Raw genomic sequence first — 23,433 nt, forward strand, 5'->3', positions numbered from 1 at the left:
TCGGCCTATGCATTCTTCATAGGGGTTTAGTTTGATCCTCATATTGCAAAAAAGTGTGTATTTTTCTGTCTTGAATGGATTTGAGAGTAGGATAAATTGTCAATATAGCCTTAGATCAGATTGGGGTTGTGATCCAAAGCATGGCGCTTTGCTGAGTAAAGCGATTCTATTCTGAACACCTTGCCGTAGTACCTAACTGTAGATTTCTTTTTATTATTCTACCTTTTTGTAAAACCACTTTGAGGTTTCTTCTACAGTCAAGCCTTGTACAGTGGTGCCTCGCAAGACGAAATTAATTCGTTCCGCGAGTTTTTCCGTCTAGCAAATTTTTCGTCTTGCGAAGCACGGTGTCGAAAAAGTTTTGGAAAAGCTTCAAAAATCACCAGAAACCTCAAAAAAGGCTACCACACCGCGTTCTATGAGTTGCTCCTTGAAGTCAAGTCGCAACTGTATTAACGGTGTTAAGAAAAAGGAAACAAACTTGCAAAAAACGCAAGACGTTTTTGTCTTGCGAAGCAAGCCCATAGGGAAATTCGTCTTGCGAAGCAGCTCAAAAACCTCAAAACCCTTTCGTCTAGCGAGTTTTTCATCTTGCAAGGCATTCCTCTTGCGGGGCACCACTGTATAAATTTTATAAAATAAATAAGAAACAACGTTTGAAGCTACAGAATGTTAGTAGAAAATGTACCATTGTTATAATGTTAATAAGTTCTTGCACCAGTTGACATATGGGAGAAATCAAACGGCTTTCTTCACTTTAGAAGTATGAAACTAATGCATATAGTGAGCATATAAAGTTTTTATTCTAGCAACAAGAAGTGCATGGAGCTCTCTTCCTCCCACCACTCAGCAACTGATTTGCTGAAGTGTGCGTCTGCACAGACTTCATTCCCCAACTTGCTGTGTGGAGGTTTTGCACCACAGCTGCGCATACAACTGGAGCTGCTCTCATCCCTCAGCTAGCAGCCTCTGGTGCATAGAGGGAGGCAGACAATGCACCAAAATATGTTTATCAATATGTAATTGTCTCTAAATTGGTCACAATGAACGTTGAAGGAACAGCCTTGGAAAATCCAGAAGTACAACTGGAGACATTTTTCATAAAATTAGCAATTTTGTGGGAAGGAAAATGGTACCATTTAAAACATGTCAGAGTTAAGTATTTTAAATTTCAGAATAGCTGTAATCGAATTCACGGTTACAACTTTGGGAACCTGTTTTCAGCAATACCATAAATTTACCTTGTCTTCTTAGGTTGACAACCTCCTCCTTGTAGTCATGCAGCCTGTTCATCTTGTGAACCAGAGAAAAGCTGTGCAACAGTTTCTTGAAAGGCTCATCTCTTTACATCAGGAGCAAACATCCAGCCAGCCAGTCATTGCCAAAGCTTTGCAGCAGCTGAAGGTACACATCTTTCTGGTTTATATTCCTCTGGATTGTTAAGCATTCTCAGTCGCTTAGAATTACAAAATCTCTAAAGAGGCGGCTGAGGTCTACTTTTAAATGCAAGTGATCAGAAAAAGATTGTCATTGAGTTTTGTGCAAGTAAGTTGAGAGTAATTTATACAGTAAGCTGAATGAATTATATATACAGATTGGGAAGTTGTGTGTTTATGCACTGACACATGAGGCATAGCTTCCAGACAGATTTGAATACTAAGTAAGAAAGTTTATATCGCGCTTTAGGAAAACAGTAAAATGCAGTCTTGGGGAAACCTTTCTCTTATAAGGCTTTACTATTTACAAATCACCAGTTTTATCCACCTGACTTCTAAGAGTAGATCCATTGAAATTAATGGACCTAAGATATTCATGCCCATTAATTTCTGGATTACTGCTGTCGTTACAAAAGTCACCTATCAATGTTTGGTCCAGTGCTCCAGATTTCTATGGCTTAACCAGAAAATTCTTGGAAGCTGGCCATCACAATCTGTGTAGGAAACTGGGTGTGGAAACTTGCATGCACACAAATAGTGGTTGGGTATATGCACTTGAAGAATCTTAATCACACATTTGATGAAGTTGGCTCTTGGTAAAAATCACATTTTATTTTTTAACAGTGCAATCCTATATATGTCTACTCTGAAGCAAGAACCACTGAGTTCAGTGGGACTTACTGCCAGGTGAATAGGTATAGGATTGCAGCCTAAGGTACCCCATGATATAGTGAGAAGTAGCCATTGAGGATTATCATAAAGTTCCTGTAGAACTATGTATTGCATGATTAAGAAATATCAATTAACTATGAGTTAATTGTTTTGATGAATTTGTTGTTTGCTTTATATGCTGTGTTTGATATTATAGAGATTGCAATGTTCGTTGTTTTTAAATGCTATTGTGATTGCTGTGAGACTCTTTGAGCCCAGCATTTGCTATTTGACAAGCAGGATACAAATATGAAATACACAAATAATATTTCAGCAAATATTTTTCCTGTTTTCCAGAGTGATGCATTACAGCTTTGCAATAAGATAAGCAGTGCGATTGACAGAGTTGATCGCATGTTCACATCTGAATTTGATGCTGAGGTTGATGAATCGGAATCTGCCACCTTGCAGCAATATTATCGGGAAGCCATGATTCAGTGTTACAACTTTGGTTTTGAGGTTGGTTCAAGAGAAATGTTTTGCCTATTTTTTCCCAAGTGGAAGGCTTTAATTTTATTTCTTTGAAGTGAATTTTTAAATGGGTCATTTTTTAAAAAACAGCTTTTTGATTGGGTAATCACTTTTCACTTCGGAGAAATAGCGTTGTGTAGCTAATAGTAGCAGAATGTTTAGAATCAGACCTAAGGGTTCGTCTAGCCTAGTATTCCATTCTTACAGGGCCAACCAGATGAGAAGTCCACAAGCAAGACATGAGTGCAACAGCACTCTTCTGCTTGACTTTTTATGCAAAAGAACAAAAACGCACAGAAAAATAAAAACAATATATATTTCCCATTATAAGAATGCTTGTTTTGTTTGAAAGTTATGAAACATTGGAGGCTGTGTAGCAAGCACACCACATAAGAAAATAGAAGATCATCTGCTCAGGTCAAAATTAGACCCATATTCTCCTTTTTCAAGGGCTGATGCTAAATAGCAGTGTTCCCTACTGGGTTTCTCTTTCTTATGTATGAAAGGCTCCAGGGAGTTTTGACCCAACAGCCTTTTTATTTATGCATAACCTCAGTTTTGTATTGCATTGGTTATCAGTTTGGTTTGTATGCAAGGTGTTACAGAGACATACCATGCTATTCGCTTGCTTTTTTCATAGGGTGGTATCTTAACAAAGTAGTTCCATTTCCACAATGATTTCCATTTGCACAGTGGATCTCCCTTCTCTCTCCTCTCTCCGTCAACAAGATTTAGGGGAGGTGGGGGAACACAAAGGGAGGGAGAGGAACATCCATTGCACAGCCAGAAGTCCTTGTGTTAATGAACTACTTGGTTGGATTATACCCACAGTGTTTATGATGTAGCTATTATTAATTTTGAGTTGGATTATTGGAGAATTTGTAAATCTGGAAGCAGAATTTTGAAGTTTAAGAAACACCGTTGTAGCAGTTGAAAATGGCAATATTTATTTCAAAGCCTTGACAGGTGATTTTAATATATTGCAGTACCACAAAGAAGCCATCCGTCTGATGTCTGGGGTATTCAGACAGAAAATTGGAGACCAGTATATCAGTTTTGCAAGAAAGTGGATGAATTACGTCCTTACTAAGTGTGAGAGTGGCCGAGGTACTAGACCAAGGTAATGATTGAGAAATAACTATTTTCGATTTTCCTCCTTTCTGTTTTATGGGAGCTTGTATATTTTAAACAAAGAGCAATGTTGCTGCCTTGATTACTTTGAAGATTATATTAATGCTAAATATCACAACATGGGTACAAGAATAAGATACTTGAGTTAATCCAAGGCACCAGTCATTTAAGAGTTTTCAGATAAATGTGACTCTCATGATTAGAAAACAAGGCTAGAATTAAGGTTTGTTGCAGTTTAATTAGACTTGATTTTTTAAATTACGATATGGGGAATGCATGCTATAGTAAATAATCAGGATGACTTAGAATATAATCCTCTGCACATTGCCTGCATCAAGAGCTGCACTCTACCTCCAAGGATTCTCTTATAATTCACGAAGTACCTGAAAGTCACAGCAATTTGGTTACGGTTAATTGTGGGTTCCCAAGCATTTTGGCTGTCCTTACCAGGTGTACATCCTTTTCTACATGGCATACACTTCATTATTTCCTTTGTTGTCACTAATTTGAAAAGATAATTGTTACGACTGGAGATGTTGCAGAGTTTGGCCAGACTTTGCATTGTGGACATACTAAATGTCTACGGGGAAACAGGGTTGGCATCTAGATCAGGAGTCAGTAGACTCCCCCCCCCCCCCCGTGCCACCTAAATCTGCTTTGGAAGGTTTTGGAAACCCCCAAAATAGGTTTAGGAGGCACATGGAGGAGGGGGAAGTCCTGTTGTGCCAATGGACCTTGTTCCATGAACACATGTCCCATTTAGTGCTGTGTTGAAACCCACCTTAAGGGTGTTGGGATTACAGTATTCTTTCCCATGCATAGCCATAAAAACATAGCTTCAGGGAACAGAGTCTTGAGTAGGCATTGTTTTAGATTTGCATAGTGTTTAGAAAGGCAATATTTTTGTGTAGCATGGCAACAGAGGTTGTTTTTCTCTAAATAAATAGAGCTGCTTATATAAGTACTCCTGGTTAACCAGTAACTTCTTTCTGCACAACAGGTGGGCAACACAAGGTTTTGATTTCCTTCAAGCCATTGAGCCAGCATTTATTTCAGCTCTGCCTGAAGATGACTTTTTGGTATGTCATTAACCACTCTCACATTTTAAGTTAACAAACACTATTGGCTGCATTTGAGACCAGATAAAGGCTGTTTTGCTGGTGGTTCATTTTATTGATACTTCTTGAATTATGTATGTTCCTAAGGTATACATTTCAGTTTGTTAAAGATACTGCAGGTACTTATTAGAAAAATGCAGTATTGTTGCAATGATGTTAATTTTCTATCTTCCAGAGTTTACAGGCATTGATGAACGAATGTATTGGCCATGTAATTGGAAAGCCTCATAGTCCTGTTACAGGTTTGTACCTTGGTAAGGCAGCAGCTATACAGTCTCTTCCTCTGGAACTTTACACCTGTAGTTTGTAGAAATAGAAACATGTCGTTGTAAGTGAATTGAATGTGTAAATCTAAAACACACAAGAGTCACAATAAAAACAAGAACCAGCCAGTCATCCAACTCAGTATGTCGGCCTCCTGTCTTCACAAAATGATGACAACAAATCAGCAGGAATGGGGAACCTGAGACTCTCAGGGCGTTATTAGACTGCAGCTTCCATCATCCTTGACCATTAGTCATGCTGATTGGGGTTGATGGGAGTTGGGAGTCTTAACAACCTGTAAAGGACCAGTGTTTCCCCATCTCTACAATAAAGAATGCAGTTTTAAAAACCCCTCTAAAATATAAGAAGCAGCAGATAATCCATCTTGGCCTAGTAGAACAGACAGGTTTTCAGTTTGGCTTGGAATGACATCAGGGAGGTGAGGTGGCCAGATAACTCTTCTCAAGGCGCACAGCATTCCAAAGCATGAGCACAGCAGCTAATTAAGTCCCATCACATGTTCCCACCACATGTTCCTTCCTGAGCCTCAGGAATTGGCAGTGCCTGTCCAGATGACTTCAGTGAGCATGGTGGTCCCAGGGCATGTTCTGAAGGGACAAGAGGCCTTGCTGAAGCTAAGCAGGCCTGGATCTTGTCAGTGTGTGGATGGGAGATTGCTTACGAAATGCACATTTGCTGCTGTGTGCTGCTTAGAGGAAGAAAGGCAGAAAAAGAATAAATAAGTAATAGGCGGTCCTTAAGGTGTCCTGGCACTTAAACCGCTTAACTTTAAAAGTAGAAACCAGCACTTTGGATTGGGCCCAGGAATGAACAGGACGCCAGTGAGTATAGTACAGGCATAGGCAAACTTGGCCCTCCAGATGTTTTGGGACTACAATTCCCATCATCCCTGACCACTGGTCCTGTTAACTAGGGATGATGGGAGTTGTAGTCCCAAAACATTGGGGGGCGCGAGTGTGCCTATGCCTGGTATAGTACAATAGTGGAATCACAGGCTGCTGACAACTGGCTTCAATCAACAAGCTTAGCGCTGCTTTCTACAGCAACTGAAGTTTCTGAGCCCTCCTTAAAGGTAGCCCCATGTAGAGCATGTAATAGTAATCCAAGCTAAGGCACGTGTGACCACGCTCACAAAACAGTGGTGAACAAACTGAAACTATATGGGAAATAACCTTATACAGAATATTTTGCATTAAGTGAAGTTCATACTAATAGCAGAAATTGAATAGCTTTCCTGGAGATTCTTCAACTTAGCCCTGCACACATTGTTGGTGGCAAAGAACAAAAACAAGACTGATCAAACCATTGGTGGGCCTCCTATGAAACTGGTGGGCTACATTGTGCCGGGAGGTGCATGAGGTGTGCAGACATGCATGAACTAGAGAGGCCTGCAAGCCAATGTGGAGTCTTGTTGTATATAGAGTGTGTCCTCCACAATTAGCTTGCCTTCCACTGCATAAAATGTATAAGCAAGGGAGTAGCTTATGTTGAGCGATCAACAACTATGGCAGGTACAGCTATAAAGTGACAACATTAAAATGACTAGAAGTGTTCTGCTGATACCAGGTTAGGATCTCTCTTGCTTATTGTGGTTGAGCTGGAATGGCTCCTAATGGACCTTTGTCCATTAGGACAAATTGAAGAAATAATGGCATTATTATACTCCATTAGGAGTATATTGAAGAAATAATGGCAGTACTTGAGGAGGAAAAGAAGAAAACTCAAATCCGTGTTTTGCTTGAACATCAAAGATGCACTTGGAAGAGTGAACAACTTCAGTCCAAACAAGTCCAGGTTAATTATGAAAGAATATATCTGTAGTCAAGCTAAATACAGTGGTGCCCCGCAAGACGAATGCCTCGCAAGATGAAAAACTCGCTAGACGAAAGGGTTTTGCGTTTTTTGAGTCGCTTCGCAAGACAAATTTCCCTATGGGCTTGCTTCGCAAGACGAAACGTCTTGCAAGTTCTTGCGAGTTAGTTTCCTTTTTCTTAAAGCCGCTAAGCCGTTAATAGCCGCTAAGCCGCTAATAGCCGTGCTTTGCAAGACAAAAAAACCGCAAGACGAGACTTGCGGAACGGATTAATTTCGTCTTGCGAGGCACCACTGTATTTAAATCTACAGAGCAAGTCCCATAAATTGGGAGTTGTCTTGTGGCTTAAGGAAGCCTTTGTACTTTTGCAAAATATTACACACACACACACACACACACACACACACACACACACACACTTTCTTAACTATTTGTACACTAAATGACATATAAATACGAATAGCTTACTTACTAGTGCTTGCTTTTCCATAGCCCACTACATCTCCTGGCTACTAGCCTGCATATACATTGGGCTGACCAATTTCTTAAGTCCACTTATCATGGGCTGGCAGGCAAATCTGAATGCACAGTGAGCCACATCAGTTGCTATTTGAGAAAATCTCTCTGGGTCGATTTCATCCCAGTTTCTTCCACTTCAAACAAATTGCATGAACTGGACCTCCATTACAATGATCCTGCATCAAATGTGACATGCATGTGTTGACTGTTCTCTTCAATCATCTGAATGCCCTCCCTCTGCCTCTTTCTGCTTGTAGCTATTCATCGGAATAGTCCCCGTCCTGTGAAAGTACCTCGATGCCATAGTGATCCCCCAAATCCTCACCTCATCATCCCAACACCTGAAGGGTTCAGGTATTAAAAGCTTATCCAGATCCTTACTGCTTGTATTCTAGAGGAAACTGGTGTTTCTGAAGTTGTTCAAGCAACTTTACCATTTGAACCTTGCTGTCTGCCTTTATCCAAAGGAGATAAAAAAAAATCCTATGTGCCAAGCCCACAATACTTTCTCCCCTTTGAAAAAATGCATAAAACCCCGCAGTAATTCTCCTTATTGTTATGAGTTCTGTGAAGAATGTCATTGCCTCTCTGTAACATCATTTTGATAAGTGACATAGCCTTTCTCCTCTATATCTGAACAACTTTCTGAATTTTATTATTATTTATTGCTTTCTTCTGTTCTCCATGATATGTGATTCAGTAATATGCTACTACAGTGCTGGAACTAGAGGTTTGTTTTGTGTGTGTATGTATGTGTGAGTTATAAAAAGCAGCAAGAGCAAGGCAGCTCTTTCTCCCCATCTCTGTCCACCACAGTCCTATCCTACAGTTTCTTGAACCTCCCCCCCCCCATTTTCTTGCTGACTATTTCCTCTCCTTCTCCTCAAAAGATTGCAAACAACAGTATTAACCCTCAAACAGGTGGACCCTCCTAGATCTATAATATACGAAAAATGGAAACTTGGCTATTGATAACAAATTAGTGGTAGCTCTAGCAGTAATGTTACTGATTTTTAAAAACAGTTTTATTAAGAGCCTCAGACAACTGAGATGCAGAAAATGAAGCTTCTGTTGTGCTGCTTTCTCTTCTGGTTTTTTAAACATGCATGTATGTGCATGCAAATCCCTGTGATGTTGCTGCTTCTGTTAAGTGTAGATTATGAAAGTTAGCTGAATATGGTGGCATTTCTGCATCTTGGAAATTAGAGGGTTTCCACATCAACTTGTCTATGGACGTTGTCACTTCACACCTACAAAAAATATATATACTATAAGAATTACTATACAAAGCCATCATGCGGAGACAGCATTTGCACACATCACACTAAATCACGCTGGAGCAAGCCTCAGCAGATTTCAGATTTACATGCTTCTCTCCTCTCCTCTCCCCTTGCAAATTGCAATGAGATTGGAAGCTTCTGCTTTTGCATAACTGGCTTGTTTAAACTGTGACCATACAGTAGTACCTCGGTTCTCAAACATAATCCAATCTGGAAGACCTTTTAAGTTCTGAAATGTTCGAAAACGGAGGCGCAAAGGGCTGTCTGCAAATCCAATTGAGAAAACTGAAAAACACGCAGCGGAAGCCGTTGTGACTTCCAAGGCACGCTTGAAAATAGAAGCATTTACTTCCGGGTTTTTTAAATGTTGGTCAACGAAGATGTTCGAGAACCGAGGTACCACTGTATTTAAGATTAAATACAGTTCCAGGTCTCGACAAAAGGGCAAGCCATGTTTAATCAAAAGTGTGGCTCTGCGAAAGGAGAAGTGAGGAGACAGAGCATGTGAGCCCAAATAGCTTAAGAGTAGTGTATGCCTGCTGCTGCAGTATTTGTACTCACTACACTTTTCGTTTACAAATTTGTTTTCAGTACTACACATTTATAAATGGATCTCCTTTTGCTTGCTGAAAACAATCTAGGTCCTCAGTCGCAAGCATAATTTTATAGTGCAAACTGGAAACTTAATCTACTTAGAGCTCAAATAATTTTACAGGTTTTTTTTTAAAAAATGAACTTTTCACAAGATTTTTTCAGACTACTGTTTTGAGTCACCGTGTTTTAAGAATCCAGTAAAAATGGACCTGAAAGTCTTTTCCTGAAGCTTTTCTTCTCACTGCAGCACAAGGAATGTCCCATGTGATGTACGGAACCATTGCAGCCCTGCTCTTAGTCGCCCCACTCCCGTCGGTGGTGACTCAACTCAGCCAAAACCACCTGTCAGCAGTACAAATGATATCAGGTAGCTCCACAACATAGCAGATTCATTCCTGTCCCCATCACTCATATAAACTGCTTGCAATTAGATCCTAGTAGTTCATCATGGTTCCATTATATGCTCCTGGTGATTACCTTGTTTCTTCTAAAAGCGTGAGATTTTTTTTTAAGCGCACGTTATATGTTTATCTATTTTAAAAAGATCATTTTTTTTACCATGCATGCTTGAGAACAAATTTTTATTTAGTTTTATTTTAGAACCATTAATGCATGCAGTTCATTTCCTCTGTTCCTTTGCAGCTTTATAGTAGCTAGGTGTGACTGAACTAATACTGAACAGTGAGCCTATAATATGTACACCTCTCTTAATTTCATAAAATTCTACCCATGGGCATATAGAGCGAGTAGTAAAACCTTCCAAGGAGAGTTACACTGGTGACAAATCCACTATAAGATGTTTCTTTGGCACACTGAACAACATGCAGTGCACAAATGCTACCATACTTCATTTGTTCTTTTCAAGTACCCCATATTTCAGATAAGGAGAAAACCCAGCAAAAGCAAAGCAATTGTGTCTGGTACATTGATAATGATATCTTTAATTTTATTTGTTTCTCTGGACATTGGGTTGAATCCATCTAAGCCATGCTTTGAGAAGACCCATTGAAATCAACTAACTTGCATCCATTGGTTTCAGTGGATTTATTCTGAGTATGGTCTAGTTGGATGAGACCCATTTTAAATTAGATTTTCAAAGGTATAGAATTATGACTTGACACAGGATCTTTCTTTCTCCCATTAATATATACATATGTATGTATACACCTGTATGCATAAATATGTATACCTTGGAAATGTATACTGCCCTGCCATTCCTTCCAATTGCTGCTGATGTGTTTGGATATGTAAGATGGCTCCATTTTTTTAAAAATGAACTACGTCTAGTGGACAAGCTCCTTTGATCTAACAGGATTGTTGCCTGGCTTATTGTAGACCAGCGACATCTGGCGCCTCCACAAGTGTTCCCCCTTCCCTGCTTCACGATGATTCCTGCATTGACTAGATGACCCTCAGGGTCCCTTCCAGCTTCACAGTTCCATGACTATATGATCAAATGTAAATGTAGCCTTATGGTACATTTGCATGTACTGGTGCCATTGCATTTACCCCTCTCAAATATTAGTAGCAGCTTTTTTTTGGAGAACAATCATATTTGGGGATTCCTCTCTGTCTCTCTTTAACTAGGATGCAGATCTAGACTATAAACATTTAGTTTGCTTTCTTAGTATGTGGCTTTCATTAACATACAGAATCATGGCTATTTCCACTTTATTTAAGCTTTCTGCTTTTAGAAAATTGTCGGGGGGCGGGGAGTAAAAGTGCTAATTACGACAGCAGCAGTGTGTGTTCTTTTAAACAGAGGCTCCAGCGTCCCTGAAAATGATAGACTGGCTTCAATTGCTGCTGAACTGCAGTTTAGATCATTAAGCCGCCACTCAAGTCCCACTGAAGAACGTGAAGGTGATTGCTGTCTAAACTGTAATGCTTCCCCCCGCCAAATTGTTTCTGCATTTCTCCCTAAAACAAACAACCATCTTATTTCAAGGCCAACAAACAGCCATTTTATTTCAAGGCCAACAAACAGCCATTTTATTTCAAGGCCAACAAACAGCCATTCAAGGCCAGGTTCTTCTGCTGAGCTATCAGTTTGACCTTCTCATTCCCAAATACTGTAGGTGTGACTCTGTCGGCAGATTAGGATCTATCTTTATTATGCCTTATGGTAGAACGCTTTTCGTAGCAGATCTGCTATTGTAATTCAATGTAGTTGTTTGCATCATTTATGCTCCACTAACAGTAAGTAAAATGAGGAATTGTAAGTCTGGAGAGTGATCAGCTAACCTGCTAATTAAGTGCTCTGATGATCAAAGAGGGCATTAACTAAATGATGAAAGGCAACAAGTGATGAAACCAGGCAGGATTCCTGCCGAGACTACGCTTCTGGAATAAATAGAGGCACCACTACTTTGAAGGCTGCGCTCCATAATTAGGACCAACCCCTACAAATACCCTTACAAATTGATATTGAAATATCAACATGCAGCAAGCAGACTCTGTTATTGAAAGCCAGCCATAAATATAGAATGAGAAATTGCCCTTATTTTTACAGCTTCATTATGACTAATCAGGTTATTGTCCATTCCAGACCTAACTTTTTGCTTATTAACCCTTCCAAATCTACCATTCTGTGATTCTAATGGGAACCTAGAACATTTCAGGTTTTGACACTCTTTTCAGTTTATTTCAGACAGTAATTTTGGTTTTCACTTTTTGGTTATTCTACATTTAATCATATTCCTATGCACAGTTGTTTTTATGTGTGTAACCTTCAATTTCTATAGAATGAATGCTTTATAGCATTGTCTCATCAGTCCCACCACCCTTATCCCATTCATCTTAAATTCATGGAGCCAAGAGGTTCCTTCTGTGAGTAGAAAGGCATTTCCACTTGAGGTGGGGAGGCATCAGTAGTCTGTGGTGCCATATAACGCTATTTCTGATAGCTTTCTGACCCACAGGAGCATTGCCTCCGTGGACACTGGGGGCTACTAAAAGGCATTGCATGGGGCAACCTAGCCCATTTTTATGGCACCGGCCCCTTCCTCCTCCACCAAAACAAGTGGTGCTTGTTTCTACCCTTGCAACTAAATCGTCTCTAAAGAGTATGCAATCGATCTCCGTGTTTATGTAAATAGCTTATACTATTGTGGGGCCCTAATAATAGTTTGAACCATCTTCATATCCTAACATCAACAGGAACCAGCGCTAAGCAGTGGGTAAAAATAAAAAAATCAGTTTTCTGCTCTATATCAGTGCCATCAGTTTCTTAAAGCATTTTGTTTTCACAGAGCCTACTTATCCAAAAGGAGACTCTAGTGGATCAGCCCGAAGAAGTTGGGAGCTGCGGACTCTTATCAGTCAGACCAAAGGTAAAGATAAGAGTTGGCTACTTAGCTGTGTTGTTTTGCCATTAATGCTAGGTATGATTTTTAGGAATGCCCTCAATGCCAGTTGGTTTTGCTGTAAGCTCTCACCAAACTATATCTTCCTAGTAAATGGACTTGTATTTCTGTTAGTACATCGCTTGTAGGGTTGCAAGAAGTTTTGTAAGGAGAACTATATGAATTATTGCGAAAAAGGACTAAGAAGGAGTTTATTTAAGATTTGGATTTTATAGCAATAACTATTAAAATAAAATGCAAAATCAGAAAGAAAGTTAGAAAACTATTAGTCAGGGTTGACGGAAGTCCTAGGCTGTGATAGCCAAAGGTTTGTTACGTTGTATAAGATGGGATGTTACCTTTGGAAAACATGTGCAAAAACCAATAAATTGTATGTATGTATGTATGTATGTATGTATGTATGTATGTATGTATGTGTTTCTGTTAGTATACACAAATGTGCATATTGGTGCAAAATCTAAACTTGACAGCCATTGACAGCTCTTAATGGTGGTGGAGGATTCAGAAAGTTATGGCATTTACTGAATCATTTCAAGAACCACCAAACTAAACCAAAGATGAAAATGCCTTTTCACATGAAACCGAGGTGGTACAGTTGCTGCACCATAACCCCTCAGTCATGCATGGCAAAAGGTTAGCGGGAGATGACAATAGATACTTGTTCATGTCTATTCTCATTCATGGCCTAAATTTAAAGTGTACAAAGAATGACTTATGAGTTTTATCAGCATTGCAGCTTACCATATCTTAAACTCATATAGTAATGGTTCTCTATAGTCTGCTTGCTTTTTTTGTCTAAAAGTCATTCTCTAACTCAGTGTTTCCCAAACTTTTTTGGGCAACGGCACACCTGTTTACTGAAAAAAAATCTCGCGGCACACCACCATTAAAGCCCCGCCCCGTGACGTCAGCGCGCAGCGTCACGCCGGGAGGGACGCACAAAAGTGAAAGTTTTTCCCCTCCCCCTTGCCGGGGAACCTCCAAGCTTTGGGGGTGGGAGGAGGCAGCAGAGCGAGGGACTGAGGGACGGCGGCAGCTGAGGCGGCGGCGGCTGTTGTGGTGGTGGCGGCGATAGCGGGCGGAGGAGGGGGCGGCGGCGGGAGTTGCTGCTGCTGTTGTTGCTGCTGCTGCCCGGACATGCCGGCCTCCTCCTCCTCCTCCGCTGTCTCGCGCTCCTTCCTTTTGCACGCGCTGCCCCGCCGCTCGGCACCACCACCGCGGAGCCGCCCCCGGCTCGACGCGGATCCTCGCCGCCGCCGCCTCTCACCGCCCGACTCGCCCGCCTCCCTCCCACGGCACACCAGCCGATGTCTCACGGCACACTAGTGTGCCGCGGAACACCGGTTGGGAAACACTGCTCTAACTGCTTCTGAGGTTGATAAGTTTGGCTGATACCAGACAGTCATGCATATATGGTGCTGTCTTGTGTTAGCCCTCTACTGACTGTCTGATTCGCAGCAACTCATTGAGATTTCAGGCAGAGATCTGACAGCTCTACAGCCTGCTTTCCTTTTAACTGGAGATCCCAGGGATTGAAATTGCAATAACAGGACTTGTTCAAAATCTCCCCCTTTCTGTCTTAATTCCTAGACACTGCTTCCAGGCAGGGACCCATGGAGGCAGTTCAGAAATCTGTCCAGCTGTTTGAAGAAAAGAGGTACCGAGAAATGAGGCAGAAAAATATTATTGGCCAAGTTTGCAACACTCCCAAATCTTACGATAACGTCATGCATGTAGGCTTGAGAAAGGTGACTTTTAAGTGGCAGAGAGGAAACAAAATCGGTAAGTTTCTGGTAAGCTGCTTTTCAGTAAACTGTATTCCTAACTGCAGTTTATTTTACAATACATGAAACCCAAGCAGCATATTAAATGAAGATAGCATCTGCTGGGTATAAGTCAGTGCAGTAGTATATGGAGAAGCACTAGGGCTGATTGCCCTTTTCCCCACCCGAAACGCATGATCATCTTTGTGAAGGAGGATATATGTGCGTGCATCACCTGGTCTTCCATTTCTGCGTAATCACAGTCTTGTTGTAGTTTATGGATGGAATCAGTTGAACATTTTACTCGTGTACTCAGTGTTGTGTGTACAAATTTGCATTTGTTACAAAGGAGGTTCTTCTGAAATGATCTAGAGGGGATTTTGCCCAAGCAGCTTTCTCTGTATGGAAGTTCTAGCAATTTAAACACTACTTGCCTAAAGCCTCAGTTTCAATTAATACCATTAGAGGATGAACACAGAAAAGTTACATTGAGGATCCATACACATATTTACAGGAGTCATTGTTCATTCTGTGAGCAATATGTTCAGGCTGCTTACACTGTTACTATTCTTACAATTCTGCAGGAGAAGGTCAATATGGGAAAGTGTATACCTGCATCAGTGTTGACACTGGTGAACTGATGGCCATGAAAGAAGTAAGTACTAGACTAATAAAACACACTGAATTTTTCTATTTTCTGCTTTGTATCAGCAGCAATGTTAATTTTAAAAATCACTGTTTTTGCAGATAAGATTTCAACCAAATGATCACAAAACAATCAAAGAAACAGCAGATGAATTGAAAATTTTTGAAGGCATTAAGCACCCTAACCTGGTTCGGTACTTTGGTGTTGAACTCCACAGGGTAAGCAAACCTTAGTCGCTGCCACACGCAAATAAGTTAGGTCCACAAACTTTAATCAGTTTAATTGGTAGGAACACACAGAACCTTTGGGGCCCCTTTTACATGCCATATTAATATTATCATGTTGCATTTCATCACATCTGTACATGGTCAGTGGAAACAGTGGATGTGTGATATATTTCAGAACCATATTTGGGGATGTTTTCAGCTAAGTCTAGTCAGAGTAAACTCAGGGATATCCATGAACCTAAGTGAACCATGTCCATTAACTTCTGAGCTGAATAACACCCTTCCTATTTAAGAATCAAAACTGGGTGTGATATGGAGGCGTCATACTCCAGCTTCTCTGTGTCTTTTTATGTGCTTAAAGGGAGTAGCTGGAGTGCGTTCAGTTTGGGATTGAGGCTGAGCAGAGATGGCCCTAACTGAAATCCCTCCTCTCCGAAGCTGCTGGAGGTGAAGTGTGGGTACCCACAGCAAACAGCAGCATGAAGCGGGTGGCAGTTTAGATTTGGAACAGACTTGTTCTGCAGTCTGCTTCAGAGGGTAGGACTAGAAGTTTGTTGGCATCCGTCTGTCTCGAGAGACGATAGAGTGCAGTCAAACCACTGCATTAGCAGTACCAAAGTGACCTCCGCACCAACCAGGTACAAGCTTGGTGTGGAAATTGCAAGGAAGCCGATTTTGGTTAAACCTTTGCAGAAACTTATTTTAAGAGAGATTTAGCAATAGAACAGAGTGTTTTTGGGAGGTGGTTTTCCAAACCAGCAGAAGTATTTTAGTGGAGCCTGGAACGGCATCTATCAGGGATGCTTTTGTTCCAAGATTCCTGCATTAGGCAGCGGGTGAACTCGATAATCTACAAGGTCTGTTCCTACTATGAAATGGATATCGCACCATGTCTACACTGGCCCTGCCTATTTTATGTTGCAGCATAGAGAGTCTTATGGATGTTGTATGAGATAAAAGCATTCCTCTTGCATTAGGTATGGTGGCCCAAACTACTTTTGTCTGGTATGCTTAGCAACCATCTTCAAGCCCATCACAGCAGACAGTTGCCATTCCCCCCCCCCCCTTACCAGCTGTTGCCTGTATAGAACACATCCGGGACAAGGTACTGTGCTGTGCAGCTACCATTCCAGGCAAAAACACAAGGCATTCGTCGCTTACAGAAACGTGTATTTGAAAGACTCTTACTCTGCATACAGAAGATGCAATGAGACCAGATTCCTTTCTTTGCCCCCCAACTATAGGAAGAAATGTACATCTTCATGGAATACTGTGATGAGGGAACTCTAGAGGAAGTGTCAAGGCTGGGCCTCCAGGAGCATGTCATTAGGCTTTACACTAAGCAGATCACCACCGCCATCAATGTGCTGCACGAACATGGCATAGTGCACCGGGACATCAAAGGTAAGCAGCACTTCTGAATTCTTTCATTTCCTTTTTTGCTCTGGGCTGATCTGCAGGTTTGCATTTAAAAAACAAACTTTGGGAATATAACAAAACACGGGGATATAAAGCTACGCAAACCCCATGTTAATGAGATTGCCCCAACTTTCTTTATTTCATTTCCCTCATTTCAGGGGGTTGGACAAAATGAACCTTGGGATCCCTTCCAGCCCTACAAGTCTATGATTCTATTATTTAATGCATATTCTGCTTTTCCTCCCAGAGGAACCTGGGATAGCAAACACACCTACAATTTAATTTAAAAAAAGCAATCTCAAACAGTTCAAACATTCTACAATCAGTTACGGTTTAAAGCGTTATAACATAATGTGTCACCCTTTTCCTTCTGGATTAGTGCTTCCAGAACCTTATTTTCTGGGCCAACATGTATTACTGGTGGTGGTTTCTGTAGTTGGTAGCCACCTCCACAAGTTGTTGAAATCTGCTCTGGAGGGTTAGAGGTGGCCCAGGAGAATATTGGAGGGTGGCTAGTTGAGGGGAGAGATCTGTGAAAAAATACTACCCCACCTCTGTACTCTGGGGGAAATCCTCCACTGGATCCTAGTGGATCCCATTCCTGGGGGTTAGGCAAGCTCCAAGACACTAATTCCCAACTGTGCATAAGCATACATAAAAGAAAAGTATATGAAGAAATCAGTATCTTTTCAGATTTTAGGAGGTTGGGCACTGAAAAAGAATATAACCAACAGGCAGCTGTTCTTGGCTACATAGCTTTGATTAGCCATTACATTTCATCATTTGGAATCCAAGTCACCATTAGGGCCAGAGTTTTAACACTGCCAATCATAAACTAAGGATTGGAATGAAATTCCTTTATCAGGTCAGTGTTATCCCATGAAAGTGTTTCCCAAATGGGTACCAAAGTGCCAAAAGATGGTATGAGTCATAGGTCCGACAAGCTGCTTGGCCTCTAGTTGTGGAGTTTGGGCAGAGGCTTGAAAATAGGCCCGTGCTTGGGTAAGAGTTGCTGAGACAGCCCACTGTGCATCCATTTGCAGTGTGAGGAGCTGCTTCTCGACTCCAAACACAGCATGCTGGCCTGCGCCTCTTCTCCTTCCTAGAAGAATTGAGGGAACAATCCCACATCTTGCCTCTACGGGGAGCTCTTGTGCTCTCATCTCCATCTGGAAGGATGTGCCCTGACTCTTGGACTGACCCCCACTTTCCTATACATGTCTCCATTGTAGAAGGAGAAAAAGGAAATTGGGAGCTAGCTGAACTCAGGTCAGTCTAGCTTGCTGCATTTGCCCAGGCAGTCGGGGAGAGCTGCCTAAATGCTTCCTGTCCGGCTTTCTGGTAGGGATGAGGGAGAAAGACTACAGGGCCACGTTCAGTTCTCATAGCAACGTTAGTTAGACTGCTTGGGGGCTGAGGTTCTTTCTCCATCTCAGCTAAAGGCTTTAAGGGTGAGACGATGGAAAAAGAGATTAGACGCTATTTAGCGTTTTGTGGGGTAGAGAAACTGCAGTCCTAATGGCAGCTTCTCTTTCTTGTTTCTCCCTTAGAAAAATGGTGCTGAGTGGGGGGAGGTGTAATAACAGACTCCATGGGGAGTCGATGTGTCCTGGGTTATGGAAGAAGGCTTTGGCAAATGAATCAAAGAAGTGGGTATCGCCCAGCTCCTGGTTATGTGAAAGACTCTTTTGGACCTAAAATAAAGTTTTTCTGTTTCCGCAAGTTGTAAGTAGATACAGTGGTACCTCGGGTTACATACACTTCAGGTTACATATGCTTCAGGTTACAGACTCCGCTAACCCAGAAATAGTACCTCGGGTAAGAACTTTGCTTCAGGATGAGAACAGAAATCGTGCTCTAGTGGCAGCGGGAGGCCCGATTAGCTAAAGTGGTGCTTAAAGTTAAGAATAGTTTCAGGTTAAGAATGGACCTCCGGAACGAATTAAGTACTTAACCCGAGGTACCACAGTATCTATGCCTGGTTGCCTAGTGAGACCTCCAGACCAGTAATTAGGGTGATCACTCTATAATAAACTGTCTCCTTTGGGTTTAAAATCCTGTCTAATTTTTTATTTAAGAATCAATCACTCTCCCCCTCCCTTTCAGGAGCAAACATATTTCTTACTTCATCGGGGCTGATTAAGCTGGGAGACTTTGGCTGCTCAGTAAAATTAAAGAATAACACACAGACGATGCCTGGCGAAGTGAATAGTACTTTGGGGACTGCAGGTAATAGAGAACATGCCAAGGAAGTTTCCTTCTGTGTACTGACTAAAACCAATGAAATGTGTTATTGTAGACAATTGCTCTGATGCATTGTTTTGCTATGGGCACATGAGCTCTGATGTTCACATTGATAGTCAGGTGCCTAGCCTTACCCATGCTGGCTTACCCATTCATTTCAACTGGCACACATTCCCTTGTGTATGGGAACAAACCTCTTGACTTGAGGCCCTGAAGAATCGCTGCCAGTCAGTATAGGCAACTCCAAGATAGTCTTCATGCAGTCTGACTTGGCATGCTTCAAAGTTAACATTTACAAAAAGGATCAGATGTGCTTTACATTATTAAAATGCAAAAACAAATCACTGTGTGGGTGTGTCTGATTTCATGCCCCTTTCATCCCCCCCCATCCCATACCCTGGGATGATAATACCAATTTGTTAGTCATGAAAACAGAGAGAGTGTGATGCACTTTGGACATTTAATTTTTAAAGGATCTATTCCTAAAAATGAATTCTATTCCTAAAACTTTCTAGACAGCACTTGTTGTATTGCATAAATCATTAAATAATTTGCAGAATGACTTTACCTTGGAAGCTCATTTTGCACTTGCTCTGCAACAGAAGACTAATGAAACATTTATTCCGTTTCTAGTCAGAGCACAGGGAACAAATTATATGTGAAACATTCTTTGTTTATAAAAAAGACGAATGGTATTGGCTAAAGCATTTTATATCAACGGCTGCACAAGTAAATAATTTGGTTATGTCTATCAGTTTTAAACTACAAATCTGGTTTTGTAGGCATCGGTTTAAAGTTGACATAAATTCTTATTGTCGGCTGCTTAGCATAAGAGAATTTTAAAGATAGGGATTTCTGGCTCTGTAGCAGTCCAGCATAATCACAATTTTGCAATTTTCCATTGCTTGGAGCAAATAGAAAACTGGGATATGTAACTCTTTAATTTAGCAGAAAATATCTGGAGGTGGTTCGTATTAAACTTGTGAAAATGTTTTTAAAGTATTGACTACGTGCATTTAACACATTGGAACAGAGAGCTGATGATCAAATAAGCAACCTGTGCTTGCCAGCAAGACAAAACTTATGGGTAACTTACTATTCTGTTAGACATGATTTGGTTTCTCAGTTGAATCCCATTTGTAGAAGACTCTTCTTCCTTTTGTTACATAATCTGATGTGATTATCTGTGTTGTTTCAAAGCATACATGGCTCCTGAAGTGATCACTAGAGCTAAAGGAGAAGGCCATGGGCGTGCAGCAGACATATGGAGTCTAGGCTGTGTTGTGATTGAAATGGTCACTGGGAAGGTAAGCGTTATTGTACAGGATTAAGCCAACCTCAAATACTCATGAAGCTGTATGGTAGTGTAAAAGAGATATGGGCAACCTGCGGCCCATTTGTGTCAAATAGTGTTTCTACCAGCATGAGTCTGACCAAACTGCGGGAGGCAGTGGAAGACAGAAGTGCCTGGCGTGCTCTGGTCCGTGGGGTCATGAAGAGTCGGACATGACTAAACGACTAAACAACAAGCCTGGGAGCAAAAGATGCCCAACTTTGTCTAAAATATCCTGTGGCTGAAATTGAGAAAATTGTTGAGGAATTGTACTTGGGGTTGTTGTGTTGTGTGTGTGTTGCTATTAAAGGTCATATAGGCAGGAGGACAAGGACTCATTTTGGATAATAAAATAAAAGCTCTGTTTTATTTGCTCAGTGTGTTCTCCTCATACAAAGGCCTGCTTTGGATGTGGATACTTTGGGTTAATAAACTGCGATGTGAATAAGCTTTGTGCCCAACTGTATTGACCCTTCTTAGCGCATCACCACAAGCCAGGGTGTCTGCAGTTCATCACAGCTTCCCATTACATCCAAAGCACCAAATAGAACATGCCGGCGTAAGGCTGTTGCATATCTCAGCTTGTTATCCAATGCCATCCACGAAATTTCTCATAATGGAGAGAACATAATCAAGTCTGCTCCATATATTTGTCTTCATTCTCCTTTCAGTAAAATACCTGTATGTTAACTGGGTGTGACTGGAAGCACAAATATTTGACTGTCCCCACATATATAGATCAGGTGGTAGTATCAGCACGGATTTAATTTCTGTGTAGAAACTAATAACTTATGAAGGAGCTTCTGTTTTGGGGAGCAGGCTGGACAGGATACTAGACTGTTAAATTTCCCCCCAGTTTGGAATGTAGCCACTGCATTTATGTTGTGTATTAGCGAAACATCCACTATGCTGTGCTCTGCAGGAAAGTCCAAAGATAGAAGCACTCAAAATAATTGAACTAATACTGAAGCCCCGTTTTGTATTCAGCATGTGCATTAAGCCGTCCCTGAGTTGTAGGGAAATGTTTTGGGGACAGAATGTTTTGTTTGCTGCCATTACCAGAGCCAAGAAATACAGAAAACTCTCAGTTCTGAGCATGTGATAACTGCAGTATAGAAAGCAGAACCTCTTCCCCATCTGCTGAGTATAATTTGTTGGGGCTTTTACTGCTGTGTAATTGTATCCCAACAATTTTCACTTATTGCTGGAACACATGTTTTTCAGAATGCCCCGGTCTCTAATGTATTTGAAAGATAATAATAGGTTGCAATCCACTATGGTTCTGTCATTTCAGAATGGCCATTCTTTGCTTTGAGTGTTACTCTGTATCCTATTTCATTTTGGGCTTTGTTTCCCCATTTTTGATAATGTAGACCTGTAATCAAGTGTGTGTGTGTGTGTGTGTGTGTGTGTGTGTGTGTGTAGGATTTATGCAAAGAGCCATATCATATTATACCCATATTATATATATATGGACAGAGGTCCATATAGTAGTTATGTAACGCTCCTTGATGTGCAGGTTGAGTGTTAATGTATTTAATGGAACAGGGAAGTAGCTAATTTTCTATATACTGATTGAGAATTTCTCCATAAGACTGTGCACTTGTTTAAAATCCTAAGAGGAGCCCTTCTGGATCAGGCCAAAGGCCCATCTAGCCTGGCACCCTGTTCTCACCGTGGCCAACCAGATGCTAAAGGGAAGCCTACAAGCAGGACCTGAGTGCAATCTGAATTGAAACTTGCACAGTCTGCTATTTGAGGGTTTTATGCTGCTTGTGGAGAAATGCAGCACCAAGCCTATGTTAAATCAATTCATTTGCAAGCTTACCCTTTCAACACCTCCTTCATTGCAGAGGCCCTGGCATGAATTTGAGCATAACTTCCAGATAATGTATAGAGTAGGGATGGGCCATAAGCCTCCCATCCCAGAAAAGATAAGCCCAGAAGGAAAGGACTTCCTTTCTCACTGCCTGGAAAGTGAGCCAAAGATGAGATGGACAGCTAGCCAGCTCCTCGACCATTCATTTGTCAAGGTTGGTTAAACTTGTTTTCTTCTAATTTCCATCAAGAATGGGATCGGGATGTTAGAGAACTGAATCTTTCTTCAGGTTACAATTGCACTGGCCAGGAGCACAAGGCAGTTGCTGGATCTGATGCTCTGAAGCAGGGAGTCTGCTATATCCTTGTGTGTCCACACAGTTAAAACCCCTAAAACGGCCAGGGTCCTAGATCATGTGGAGAACCTATACACATGGTATTGCAGGTTTCGTGTTTCAGAATTTCAGCACCAGCACATGGACAGCAATTTGTATGTGGGCCCTCAAGGATGCCATCTAGAGAGCAGCGCCGTAAAACATTGCCATCTCCCTCACATGACTGTAATCACATGAGGGCTTGAAAACTACAGCAGAGTCTTTCCTTCTTCCTTTAAGCCCTACTTAGGCATTAAAGAATCGTGCGATATCTGCTGGCTTCACCCGTTCTGTCACATCTTGCTCAGCCTGCTACCCTCCTTCTGCTGGAGGACAAATACTGTCCTCATGTAGGGTCCCTGGCCAGTGCAAGTACAGAAGGTTTTCTACCTGAAGGCCTTTTCTGATGTGTGGAGGGGGGTGGGGAGCCACTTTCCTCTCCCACAATTCTACTGAGGGTTTATTGCGTTTTAAAGACTACAGATAGCCAACTGGAGAGGAGCAGGAAGAGACACGGAGTGCTTACTAGAACAACTTTAAGTTTTAAAAGAACACATTATTATTAATGGATTTTCTTATCCGTCCTTGACCATGAGGTCCCAGAGTGAGTTGTGATGGTTTAAATATATAATACTGAAGTCAGTTAAAATGTATCTTGTTACATCCCCCACGGGAGTGAGCATTCACACCAGTATATGTCTGGAAAAGCAACCCTATGCAAGTGTTCCAGTTCCTTCCACAATGGGGGAAAGTACTGGAAGAGGAGCAGTGTGTGCCCTTTCAGAGCTAGCTGCCCTTTCTCTTTCTACCACCTGGGTGTTAATGCCAGCCTAGTCTGTTTTAGGTTATAGTGCATTTCTGGTGATCTTTTTATCCACTATGATTG

The 23,433-nt window shown here is 41.4% G+C and overlaps 1 protein-coding gene and 1 long non-coding RNA gene across 6 annotated transcripts in view; one reads left to right on the top strand and one right to left on the bottom strand.

Moving 5' to 3' along the window:
- The window catches only part of MAP3K4 (mitogen-activated protein kinase kinase kinase 4), a 72,953-nt gene that overhangs the window by 48,378 nt on the left and 1,142 nt on the right, over positions 1–23,433 (top strand). For 2 of the 5 annotated variants that reach the window (XM_081187929.1, XM_081187925.1), the window contains exons 11-26: positions 1,255–1,404; positions 2,445–2,606; positions 3,605–3,738; positions 4,750–4,828; positions 5,043–5,121; positions 7,742–7,838; positions 9,606–9,725; positions 11,121–11,221; positions 12,610–12,690; positions 14,314–14,505; positions 15,071–15,141; positions 15,234–15,350; positions 16,604–16,763; positions 18,885–19,007; positions 20,223–20,329; positions 22,209–22,388. In XM_081187929.1, coding sequence (XP_081044055.1) covers positions 1,255–1,404; positions 2,445–2,606; positions 3,605–3,738; positions 4,750–4,828; positions 5,043–5,121; positions 7,742–7,838; positions 9,606–9,725; positions 11,121–11,221; positions 12,610–12,690; positions 14,314–14,505; positions 15,071–15,141; positions 15,234–15,350; positions 16,604–16,763; positions 18,885–19,007; positions 20,223–20,329; positions 22,209–22,388 — 1,953 coding nt within the window. The remainder of the gene's footprint in view (positions 1–1,254; positions 1,405–2,444; positions 2,607–3,604; positions 3,739–4,749; positions 4,829–5,042; positions 5,122–7,741; positions 7,839–9,605; positions 9,726–11,120; positions 11,222–12,609; positions 12,691–14,313; positions 14,506–15,070; positions 15,142–15,233; positions 15,351–16,603; positions 16,764–18,884; positions 19,008–20,222; positions 20,330–22,208; positions 22,389–23,433) is intronic. The other 3 variants (XM_081187926.1, XM_081187927.1, XM_081187928.1) reach the window with 3 other exon arrangements.
- On the bottom strand, positions 5,042–7,735 carry LOC308583734. The gene is made up of 2 exons (XR_014006393.1): positions 7,257–7,735; positions 5,042–6,978 (listed from the first exon to the last, which is right to left on the bottom strand). It is a non-coding gene; the product is annotated as an uncharacterized lncRNA (long non-coding RNA).

Source organism: Podarcis bocagei, assembly GCF_964188305.1.
Source record: "Podarcis bocagei genome assembly, chromosome: 3".
NCBI lineage: Eukaryota > Metazoa > Chordata > Lepidosauria > Squamata > Lacertidae > Podarcis > Podarcis bocagei.